At 44.4% G+C, this 12563-nt stretch overlaps 1 protein-coding gene across 2 annotated transcripts in view; it reads right to left on the bottom strand.

Moving 5' to 3' along the window:
• Window positions 1-623: 623 nt before the first annotated feature.
• Window positions 624-12563, bottom strand: part of csrnp1b (cysteine-serine-rich nuclear protein 1b) — a 22176-nt gene continuing 10236 nt past the window's right edge. Inside the window, exons 1-4 of one of the 2 annotated variants that reach the window (XM_035671787.1) lie at window positions 6546-6720; window positions 4375-4634; window positions 3970-4266; window positions 624-3861 (exon numbers count right to left, since the gene is read on the bottom strand). In XM_035671787.1, coding sequence (XP_035527680.1) covers window positions 2878-3861; window positions 3970-4266; window positions 4375-4634; window positions 6546-6720 — 1716 coding nt within the window. In that variant the 3' untranslated portion in view covers window positions 624-2877. Of the gene's footprint in view, window positions 3862-3969; window positions 4267-4374; window positions 4635-6545; window positions 6739-12563 lie in introns of those variants that run through there. The other variant, XM_035671705.1, reaches the window with a different exon arrangement.

Raw genomic sequence — 12563 nt, 5'->3', positions numbered from 1 at the left:
GTGGTTACAATGTGGATCCCTTTGACCTGTATGGAACATTCTTCAGGAAGTTTTAAAGCAAAGACCAAAGGGACTGGACTTCTTTCAGCCTAAAAAGGCTTAAATGACAGTGTGGCATGGAGGTAAACCCTTTTAATGTCAGAATCAAAGAAAAACCAAAAAAAGAACAAGAACTCGCAACATCTACCTAAAGACTTAACAAGAACCAAATTTTCTTAATGGTGGCCAAATGTGAGCTATAAGCAGTCACTGCCAGTCAGGGGTTTCTGGCCATATGTTTGTGGTTGGTAGTCAGGAGACTATGACATGACATCACATGAAGTGTTTTTCCTTTAACCATGGTGACCAAAAGCCACAGATGAATTCCAGTGGTTCTCTCTCTCTCTCTCTCTCTCTCTCACACACACTAAAAGAATTTCAATGCATCTAATGTGAGCAGGAACTGTCTACTGCCTTTAATACTAAAGAAAATATTATTTTAGTGGACTAAAACATGAAACAATTAAAAATATTTTAAGTTAGGAAGCCAAGACTACATAGAGTATTTCAATGTTTATATTACTAAGGTTTATGATGTAGTTCCCTTTAACAAATCTGCATAAGAGAAACAACAGAGTCAAGCATTTAGAAAATGTTTTTTTTTATTATTATTTGGAGGGACAGGCTGTCAAAATGGCTTAGATGAAAGAAACTGTTTTTTGAACAGCAGGTTAAAGTGTGAATATGTAAAAAATAAAGCAGCTTTGTTTGCTCTGCAGGACCATTCAAGCAGAAATATGTACAACACAAAAGGCAAAAAGTAAGACACGTTCTTTGAAAAAAAAAAAATTTAAAAAGCTGTACTGTAATACATTACATTGATAAACACTCACTGTTGCCATTTCTTCATGAGAATTGATGTTTTATACAAGAGAAACAAATGCTTGCTTGCAAAATTCAGTGCCCTCTTCATGGCATAAGAACATATATCGGATGGATTTCAAAGTAATCAAAAAGGCAAAAAGCGAATAATACATTTCCAATGTGCACTCAGCACTTTTCAAAGTATACAATTAATCAGAACAAGTTTTAACAAACAGGACCTGCATGCATAATTTCTAAAGGGTCCAGAAAGGCTGTTGAAACAGCTGTAGAAAGGGTGAGATATGTACATCAACTCTCTAGTGTCCTCAACTGTTCACACAGGTGACAGCAGAATCACCTTTGGAAAGTCTTGTTCTATAATTGACGAGGCAACTCTTCAATTTTCAGGGTTTATGTGTGTGATAAAAAATGTATAATATATGCAGTTTTTATCCACAAAAATCCCTTTACATGTGTATTTTATAACGTAATGTAACCCAAGTCACAGACTTCCAAACAATTCAGAATACAATCAAATTGATCTTTGCAATTTACTTAGTTTTAGTGGCATTTCGCTAAGATATCAAACCATAAGACTGCCTATTAAAAATACTTCAGAATGCTAGAGAGCGATAACCTTCATAAGTATACATTTCTCTATAATTCATATATTACAAAGGTTGTCCCAGATTGAAAATTACTCATTTTGCTTTATTAATAAAATATTCAATTTGTCAGTGATTAGAATTCTTTTGTCAACCTACATAAATTAGTTACAAAATATTAGTGTAATTTTCTATGGTTACATTATAGGCAGCGATACAATAGACCCATAATTTAGTTTCAGTGATTAGGGAGATTCCACAGTTTTCAGTCCCAAAGCTTAAATGGAAGCACTGTGCACACACCATCGGCAGGCATGGCTCCCCTGATAAGCAGGCACATCCAGTAAACTTCACAACACCCCATTTTATTGCCAAAATGTCTTAAATTAAATAACTAATGAAATGATGACATAATAAGTTACCAAAAAAAAAGTTAAATGTAAAAGCGAATAGATATTAAATACTTTCTGATGGACTTGTGGTCCCATTTCCCATAACAACGCCTAAATGTGATATGGAAAAAAGGAAGGAAGATTGCACTTTCAGGTGAAAATATCAAACCACAGTGCTTCTTGAGTGAAAGTAGGCTTTATCTGAAATAAATAAAATAAAATCATAAAAGGAAATAATTTAAAACAAAACTAATAAAGACAATACAGCTACAGCTTTTAAATGGTATGAGCATTATTTCTAGTTACCCGGCTCATAAATAAGAAACTCCATAATTTAGCGTTGAACTGTTGAATCGACCCCATACAACCAAAACAATGCCTATTCATACATAACTATTTTCACAGATAAAGTGCTGATCGAGGAGCTTTTAGGGGGATTTTTTTTTATTGTACCATAAGAGATCTTGAGGAGAATGAGTCCACTAGCTTCAAGATTCAGCACATGGACCCTACCTACTCAAGTCATCTGGGTGTAAGCCCAAAGGGAGCACATGAACTATGTTGTGATTTGACTCGGGTTTCATATGAAGGCCATCACAGCAATGGTCACCATACATTGCCTCCAAAAGCTAGAAAGCTAGAAAAAATCCCTGAGGTGCACATTCAGCTGTGTTGAGATTCCTTACCTGGCCCCGGTTAAGGTTGATTCCTGTTTAGCATATGGTTGGTGATCTTGGTTTGGTTAAAAGAGCTTTCTTAGGAATTGAGAGCCATCATTGGTTTTTATGGGCCTGGTCAAATTGATCTCTGTTTTGTATCTTTTCACTTTTAAAAATTAGCTGCCATCTCACACAGCAATACTCCCAAACTGCTTTGCTAACGTTTTGAAGGCAAGTCTGGAATTTGAACATTTATTAGGCAAGAGGGGAATCACAGCTTCCTCCCAAATCACACTGACATTGACTTCTTATGTGCATGTTCAGTCCCCTCCCAAATCCCTCTTTTTTCTTGCACTGTCCACAAATTTTCACGTTTTGTCAAACTTTCACAGACTCCATCACAGACAATTTCATGGCTTCCTCCAACAGCTGATTGTCTGTAAATGTGGCAGGGGGTTCTGGGACGGATTCTGAAAGGCCAATCAGTGACTCCAGGAGGCAGGTCCCTGGGTCACTTGCCGGAGGGAAGCTGGGGTAACTAGGCAACTGAAACTGAAAAAAGTTGTCCATGTGTTCATACTCCTTGAGGGAGTTGTAGAGCGAGCTGGGCCCCAAGCAGGGGAAACCGTCAAAGAACTCCAGGTCTGACTCCGAGGAGAGGCTCAGGTCCATGTTATAGCTTGCAGAGTGATCGACGGTGGGGGAGGGTGTGCGTGGCACACTACTGCTATGGAATAGGGCGTTTCCCTGGTTGGCGTTCTCATCCAAAAGTTCTGAGATGGCTGTTACTCGATTGTCTGTATGATCGTCCAACAGTGCAGCGTCTATATTGTCATTCTCGTCAGCAAAGTCCACCATGCTGAAGCTACTAAAAGCCTCCGTAGATGGCTGCTGTTGTTCTTGTCGTTGACCTTGGCAGCACATGTCTTTGTGGTCCCCACCATCCCTGCTGCTTCTCGAGCAGTTCTCTGTGTCGCTGAAACTGAGAATGCGGCTCAGGCCTTTTTCATCGACATCGAGCTGAGTGCGATGCACACAGGGGCTCCCGCCTGTCTCGGAGTCCTCACTCTGACCTGAAGAGTCTGAGTCCGTCATATCGCTGCTGCAACTGTTCTCTCCGGTTGCTGTCTGTTCTGAGCTAAAGGGGAAGGAGGGCACTGCTGGTAAGGAGGTGGCCCCTGTTGTGTTGTCCTCTTCCTCCTCCTCTGTGCTAGACTGCTCCTCCAGCCTCTTTTCCAGCTCCAGCTTCATGATAGTGTGGATGTAATGTGTCTGTACCCTGGTGGAGTTGAACTCAATGCGACCCTCTGTGTTTCCGCAGCCATCCTTGGTGCAACCACATGGGAAAGAGGAATGATCCATCTGTGAGAAGAAGGAAGTAGTTAAATTACTGTGAAATACAGATAAGAAGAAGTCCCACTTGCTTTGTCATTTGGAGCCCTTATTGTTGAACCTGTTTTCAGCTCTTACCTGACATTTGATGCCGGCCAGGCTGCAGCTACACGTCTCAGGCTCGCAGAAGCCCTGGCAGTCACAACCACAGTTCTCCCTGGAGATTCTCAGCTCATGCAGCTGCCTCTTCTCCTCCTTGTCGATCTTCTTCACACCGGCTGCTTTGAGCAGTGAGTAGCGACGTTTAGGCGCGTAAGGCTGGAGGAAAGAGCCCTCCTCCAAGTTGGCTCCACTGATGTCGATGTCCTGCTCGGGGATGTCGTCCACTGTCAGCTGCTCTGCCTCCTCGCTCTCTTGGGTTCCGTTCTTAGTCAGCTGGAGTGAACAAAAGGCAAAACATTTTTTATTGTTGCATTAATTTTGTTTATCCAAATTGTTGGATTTTAACAAATTATCCAAAACACATTGGGGAAAGAGACTCACCTTCAGTTTGAGAGCCTCTAACTTCTCCTCCCTGAGTCTGTTGAGGAGTTTTTCCCGGCGTAAGAGCCGCTGCTCCACAGCAAACTCAGCAAGCGTATATGTTCGGAGCATGCTGTGGCGCTGCATCATGCCCAGAGTGCATCCTCCTCGACTGGGAACACTGGTGAAGCCCTGGCACCGAGGGAAGAAGAACACTGTCACCTGGTCAAACGTCACATTGCCTCTCCGTGCTCTCTTGGATTTCTTTAGGATGGATGTTGCTGTGAATGAAGAAAGGGTAGATTTAGAATACATCTTATCCAAGAAAGAGATGTGTTTTAAACACGAGGGTATTGGAGCTCTCTTATGAACTACCTCAGTTACTTTTATGTGCCACTAGATGGCATAATGCCCCACCACTTGAAGTCTTGAGACGTGTGCAAACCCTGCTGAACACACTGTAAAAAGACACCCCTCTGATTCATTGCCCTTGTCCTCAACCAAGCCTTATCATGTACTCAATTAAAAGACACTGCTCACAGGAGTCCAACACACTTACATCCTGTAAAATGAAACCTAAACTACCAAGAATCCATTCAGCCTTGTTTCTTGTCCTAGTATAGGACAAAAAACCCTAACCCAGCCAAGGAATTTCCCGTTGGTGGCCGACACAGTGTAGGAAGCAGAACTGCCAGGATCACAAACTGGTGAGTAAATGCTTGGGGCTTCCGGAAGAGGTGGAGGGTGGAAGTGTAACTCTCAGGACAGAAATAAAAATTGCCCACCCTGGTTTTCCTGCTAGCTGACAATCCCTCCCAAAATGGACCAGTAACTGACAGGAGTCAAAGGTCCTTTCTCTGTTAAAAACATTCAGAACCGACAGCGACCAGCCATCTTTCTATACCCAGACAAATACAATGAAACCATATGGGAATCAAAGTGGAACCACATGTGGGAACAAGTCCAACAATTATTCAAGCTTTATTATAAATTCCACTTCCTCTGCCCAGGAATATTCAACACGACTTTTGAGCCTCGCTTCAAGACAAGCAACATTTTCCTCTGCTTAAGCCGCCAAAGCCAATGTTTTTTTTTGCACGTGTGAAAAGAAAGGGATGCTAAAATTCCACATGTGTTGAGCATTACCTTTATTGTGTGGTGGGGAATTCCACGTAGATTCCCATTTTGGAGCTTTCTCGGGTCACACCCTGAACAACTGCCCGTGAAAAGTCAAGCTTGGTCAGCTTAGTGTGATAATTGAAGCTCAGAGAAAGAGAAGCAATCCTTTACCCCAATGCAGGTACAGACAATAGTCTTACTATGCTGTCTAATCTGCTGCTGGGGGTAATACAGATGCAACAAACTGCCAGTTTCAGCTTCACATCCATCAAGTCCAGTCAGGCTTATGACACCCACAGGAGACAAATGACACCTTCTCTGCTGGCTCTAAATGGGATAGCTTTGCTTGCTGTTTTTTCCCCCCTTCACTTAACAATGGCAGGCAACTTTCTGTCCAACACAAACACCAGATTTATAATGGCCTGCACAATCTGCTCTTCTAGATGTGTCTGCATGCCTCTTTTCTTGATTGGCCAACCCCCCTTTTTTGTATCCCTTCACCAAGCCTCTTTCAGCACCTGTGCTGGGTGCATGCCCGGGCTTCAGACAAGGCTCTGTGTGTTCCCAGCTTTGGCAACCTGCCATGCTTCTCTTCCTAGCTCCTTGCCCCACCATCCTGGAAACCTCACAACTGTTTGCCCTTCTCCCCTACAATCCCTCTTCAACCCGACCGGTCCCCTAAAGGCCAGCAGACGCACCCAGGTCCAGACAGAAACACCCTGAAGCCGCTTGAGCCACATCTCTCAAGGAAAGGTGAGGCTCTGTCTGTCTGCGAGGCTCTGGTAAGAAGGTGGAGACTGCGCCAAGGTGAGCAGCCACTGCATAATGCGATTAGCCATTTTGCAGCTTCAGGGCATGAAATCAAAAGAGGTATTCATTGCAGAAGTCTGAAATCATTTCTGTGAAGTGTTTCATGGGCTGCCAGCTGCCTAAATTCCTTAACTCTCCCCCATTTTTATGGGTTTGTTATCAGAGCCTCCATGGAGCAGTAAAGTCAAGGCGAGAGAACGCATTAAAAAGCATGTACCATCAGCTCTTTCTATGACTTATTGTTGCTGGAAGAGGACACTCACTGTTGAAATTTGTTGCTGGGGAGCTGGGGTTGCTGGGAGTGGAATCCAGGGTGTCCGAGTAGCAGCTCTCCCCCTCCGAGTCCCAGCCCGAGCAGGCAGAGGAGAGGGAGGAGGGTGAGGAGTAGCATGGGTCCTCATCCACCTCCTCAAACTTCCTCTTGAGAAGCCCACTCATGGCGTTAGTGTGAACAATCTGCAGGAAAGAGCAGAGGGAGGAGTTATTGGTAAATGAGTCATAATTATTGTAACAGCTTTGATCACCAATGATTCAACTTTTGTCTTACGAAGATTCTGGTAATGTAATGTAATGAACCAATGAGTTAACATTATTTGTATGTTACACCGAAGCTATTATACACACACAGGCTTTTCACAGTGCATCTGGAACAAGCGAGTCCTGTGCTCAGCCATGTGAGACAGTGTGCATCCCAATCTCGTGCTGCACTCAGCTGAGAGTAGAAATAAGCCATGGCAGAGGAAGCAATCAATCAGGCCTATTCGCATAAGTCAACAATTACTGGACCCTTCACCCTCTTCCAAAGCCATCAGCTCAGCAAATGCATTGATTAGAGAGAAGGACCAAGCACAGAGGTGACCAAATCATCGAGCCATAGACATTTAATTTCAATCATTCCCTTTAGGCAGCCTTCACTATCAAATGTGCAAGCCGAAGCCAGGGCAATACGCCCCTTGTCCTGTTTAATGTGCTCACATGGCTCTCACAGTAGATATCTACAGCTATGCATAGTCAAGATGTTTTGTTATGCAACTCCTGCACATATTCTTCCAGAGCTCCCGTGAGAGGGTGTGCTGGTCCAGCGATAAAAACAATCAATCCTTTGAGAGAGACAGACAGGCAGACAGACAGAGAGAGGAAAAAAAGACGATCACCAGTTCATGAGAAGAGGGAATGCCATTTACCCTCTTTTAAAAATATTGCCTGATACATGTGAAAACTCATCCATGTTTCGAGCTTTGTTGATACCTTTAAATCTTATTTTAGTCAATGAATAATGCTCTCATAGCTCAACTGAATCAACCTCCTGTCTCCTCACTTTGTTCGAGGAAAAAAAAGAAAAGAAAGAACAGAAACCACTGACATGAACAATGAACACGCTGGATGAGAAGGAAGGTTTACTGCTGCCGTATTTTATGGTTACGGGACGTAAATGCGTCACGTAGCTCTGACAAACAACAGACAATATTCTTCACAACTTCTGGGAAGTGCGAGGCGGCTGCGACTGCTAGACAAGACAGGTCATCATCACAGTCTGGGGGCCGAGCTCCTGCTAACTTAAAAAAGGAGGGACGGAGGGGTTGGAGGGAGGAAGGAAGTGAGGGGAGAGAGGAGACATGACTGGGCTCAACTCCAGGGCAGACACTCCCTTCGATGATGTGGAATGGAAAGGAGGCTTTTACTTTACGCATAAAGAGATCATTTCACCATCAAACTGTTTACTGTTTTTAGAATCGCAGCCAAATCACTTACAGCTGCTGTAGCTCGAGCATGTTATGGATGCACTTCAATCTTTGGTTATTTTTAGCAGTGTTTTTTCAAATATTTGTTTGGCAATACCTATAATTTTGTGAAAATGTTTAGAAGGAACTGTCAGGGGTAATTTGTGTACTTTTTCATGTTTAAGTTATGTTTGGATAATTGCAGAGTAGAGACCTTTAAATTTGTTAAATTTATCTCCCAAACATGTCAATTATTAGACTGTACATGGCTCAGACACAGAGACACCAAGCTGTCCTGCCAACAGGCTAATTTGTCTCCACTACTCCTTAGAGGACAGCTAAATGTGTCAAAGGCAGCATGATACGTCATGCCCAGAGATCAGCCTATGGCTTTAAAAGAACTTTAACTCCATGTGTGACATGCTGCATGCCTGGTTTGTCTTATCTGGATGTTATGCAAGTGTCAGCACTCGAAGAACAGGAAAAAAAAAAGCCTACGCAGGTATGCAAGGAGGAGGTCATTTTCAGCATGCAACAGGGAGCAATTATGGAAAACCAGTCCTCCCTTTTGACAAGGATAAAAGAGGAGGCAGAGTCAAGGGCAAGAGGCTGACACCTTTGTATAGGACGTGGGGGCAGCTTTGCAGCTGTATACAGGGTTATTGTTATTGCTGCAGTCAGATATTGTTGTCCCCAGTGCACATATGATGAATGAATCACCTTGCAATAGGTCAAGCTGGCTCATACCAGCCCTGCAAACAAACAAAAAGGCTTCCTTCACACTGCGACCACCTCTGTGCTTAAGCGTCTTTTTACATTACCGAACCGATGAGAAAGGCAGCCGCTTAGTTCCCATCCATCAACTTACTCGAGCAGGAAGTAATCTCCAAATGCCTTTCACAGCAAATAATATTATCACATTATGGGATTTGCCTTGAGACAATTTAGAGACACCTGGGTGCAGCATCTGTTGCTTATGTGTTCACTGATCAGACAACAAGTGTGCTCTAAACGCCACACCGCAGCATACATATCTCTGTGCAGAAAAAGCGGCGCACACATGGGTTCACCTTACATTTTTGCCCCCCCCCCCCTACTTCCCTGTAAAAAAAAAATGAAAACAAAGCTGTGAGGCAGCCTCAAGGGAGTGCATAGCGCCAGCTAAGCAAAGTCTTTTTAATTAAAAGCTGCAGTGAGGCAGAAGGGGGAGGAAAGAGAGAGAGAGGTGGGGGGCAGTGGTGTCAGAACTGGGTCATTGTCTCTTGACTGCAGTCTACCTGACACATTGATTTGTTAATCCTGTTCAACGGGCAGAAACAATGGCGAGAGGTTAATCCTGGCAAGGGGACGGCTTGTAGTCAATCTGGAGCTTCTCAGCCTGCTCAGCCGCTGCACCCACAGAACAAGGCCAAGAGAGCAGGGAGAGCGGATGGAAGGGACTGGGGGTAAAAAGACAACAATCGTGCAATGACTCATTTGCAAAAGGGTGGAGGGAGGGAAAAAAAAAGAGAACAAAGATAAAAGAGGAGAATTCAGAGCCAGCTCCTCAAGAAAGCAGTGCCTGTGAATGTCTGCTCTAAATGGAGAATGGATGTGATCGGACAGCCGAGCCAGAGAGGGAGCACAGCATGTTTTCACCGCGCACTAAATTATGCATCACTGTCATTCCATCAACCGCACACAGGCAGACAGATAAAGGACGCATCCGCCGAGGTGCTCCCCAGCCAGTTGTCACACAGTTGGGAAGATAAATCTCAGGCGAGGAGATTTGTCACCAGAAGCACTACACAGCTCAAGTCAGATGCATAACTATGTCAGTCGAATAAGATTATCTTGATACATGCAGCTACAGGCTGTTAATATGTATTCAGAATCCCAATTCATTTAATTTTTATCTGCAGACAGCTACTCAAGTTCTTATTAAGGACTCTTAAATTATTCCAACAGGGAAGTTGAAAAGTTTAGGTTTAATCAATCACTTATTAAGATTATTCAATAGCAAATAAGCCAATAATATTTCTTAACTTAGATTGAAGACGTAGCTTTAGTTTTTAAAAAAGGTTGGAACAATCCCTACCGTCATGTCTAGTGTTTCCAGAGTTGACAAAAGGAATTTATTTTACAGGAGAAGCTCAAAAAACAGGAAAACCATAAAGACAGAGTATGTCCAGGACGGTCTTAAAAGCCTAAAAAATGTAGAGACATCACCCAGCAGCCTGCTTAAACTGCCCCTGTCTGCCCTGCAGCCCAACAGGACACCTCACAGTTGACTTTGCCCCCTTGCACAGCCTGTCCAGCCCCTTTGCTTAGCTGATAACAGTGTGGGTGGGAGCGACAACTCGCACCAAACTTAGCCAGCATTTACATGGCATGCTGACAACCGTGTGCAGTGTCTGAATGACTGACTGAGTGAGTTGAGTGCTCATAAAATGTGATAATGATGAGCCTGGGAGTCTTCCTGCATGTGTGGAAGCGTGTCTGGGCAGGCCACCCCCCCCCCGGCTTCAAGGTATTGCACCTCTCACTTCCAGCTCTGTCACTGAGAAGACGGGGGTAATTGATCAGAGCCATCAAGGTGACAGCAGGGCTGGATTCCAGCTCCTGCACAGCTGGGGGAAACACTGGCTCATTTCTTCGACTCAGCTGTTACTAAGAAGCGCTCCACCTGCTGGAACAATGCAGGGAGAGCTCCTGTTTTCTCCTCTATGAGCCTGTTGTTCTCACTGAAGCCCAAAGCCCACTGTGTGACTGTGCCACAGAAACATTCTGTTCCTCTGCCTCGACCCGTGCACACACTGATTCCAAAAAGGAGAGGTAGTGGGAAGAAGGAGGGAGGATTGTACAAAACAAATAAATAATGTCATGTCTCCAAGCCACAGGAATTCCATTCTGGCAGCGGCACTCTTGCTGTAATAGTGGGAGAAGAACACAAACTCTATCTAACCCAGATGTGTTTTCTACTGCTAACCACTGGAAAGTCCTATTCCCATAAGGCAGCCGAGCGAGCTACCTTTCCTCGCCACACCTGACAGGGTATTAGCTTGCACGTGGATCTCACATGCCCTCAGCTGTCATTAATCTGTTATGCAGGCCAAACTTGAATGGCCAGGTGATGGCTGCAGGAGCCTGACTGTATACTGTTACTGATATGGGTTAGTTTACTCAAATTTTAAACCAAAACAAAAACTGATATTAAGTCTCACTACAGACAGAAAGATAATAGCGATAAAAATATGTAGCTGTGATTTTTTCACAGACAGATTTGCATGTATCAGAAACTGTGCAGTGTGTAAAAAAAAGCAGAGTTGAGAAACTCTCAAATAAAGAATTCCTTTGCATAACAGTCTACTAGCAGCAAACATGCAGCTTTGGGTGTGTGTCTGTGTGTGTATGTGTGTGTATGTGTGGAGGAAGGGAGGAGGTGGTTGTGGGTTCAGGGGTCGTGCTCCAGTCTGGGACACTTGCAGTATGGAATGCTGGGAGAGGACAAAGCAGATGGGAGCTCTCTACTGCTGTGTGGGAGACCGTCAGCAGACTCTCTGCACATACACACACCCTCCCTTCACCCCTCTCTCTCTCTCTCCCTCTCTCCCTCTCTCTCTCTCTCACTCGTCTCCAGGCACAAAACCGTGGGGGCCATCCTGCGTGACCAAAATGAAGCAGGCACAGACAACCTTGTCTGAACCCAGCACTGCTGCTGCTGCTGCTGCCGCCGTCTCTCACGCTTCAGTGTGGAGCAAGAGGGAGCAGGGGAGAGTAGAGGGACGAGACGAAGAGGAGGAAGAGAGGAAGAGAGGAGAGACAGACAGCTGGGTGGAAGGAGATTTACACGCCACTTTACCATCATCTGATGTGACATGGCCACCGCATAGGAATCTGGTGCCACGGCAACCGTCAGCTTGGCGACAAGGTATCCGAGGTAAGGATGGAGGGAGGGATGAATGGATGGCAGGTTTCCTCTCTTCTCCTCCATGCATTTGAACAGCCAGTCCTGCCTGGGGTGCCAATACAGAACAGTCATGTTGTGGAAGTTTTGCATATCCTGCCCTTTAAGTTGATTTATTGTTATTTGCTTCTTCCCCGGGTCTTTGAGTTTGCCTCTGTGTGTTTTTGTGTGTGTGTGTGTGTGTGTGTGTGTGTGTGTGTTGTGGTGGGGGGAGTGTCTCTCTGTGGCATTCTGTGTTTTGCGGTGGTATTCCCCAAACAGAAGCCCTAATTATCCAGCACTGGGTAAATCCTATTAGGGTTTTACTCTCCTCCTTGACTTCACGCTATTAATAGTAGGGAGGGAATGCCTTATAGGCAGAGTAGTGGGATGTTTGCTTGTTTGTTTATGACTCAACTCAGGTGTCAGGATATGTGCATTGTTTGTAGTTGTAGCCTGTGTGTGCTCAAGAAGTATGACTATCTGCACTGCATGTATAATATAGGGGTGACTGGGTGATACAGCATGGGGTCTGACTTGAAAGAAAGTGGTGTGACAATGGCAGGGCAAAAATGGCCACACTGCACACACAGAAAACAAAAAAATCTAAAGCAACATGAGAGCGGAGGGATGTG

Source organism: Morone saxatilis, unplaced genomic scaffold, assembly GCF_004916995.1.
Source record: "Morone saxatilis isolate NCDOM2014 unplaced genomic scaffold, NCSU_SB_2.0 Contig0, whole genome shotgun sequence".
Classification (NCBI taxonomy): Eukaryota; Metazoa; Chordata; class Actinopteri; family Moronidae; genus Morone; species Morone saxatilis.
The sequence above is the reverse complement of the archived record's forward strand: the minus strand, read 5'-3'. Positions and strand labels throughout refer to the sequence as shown.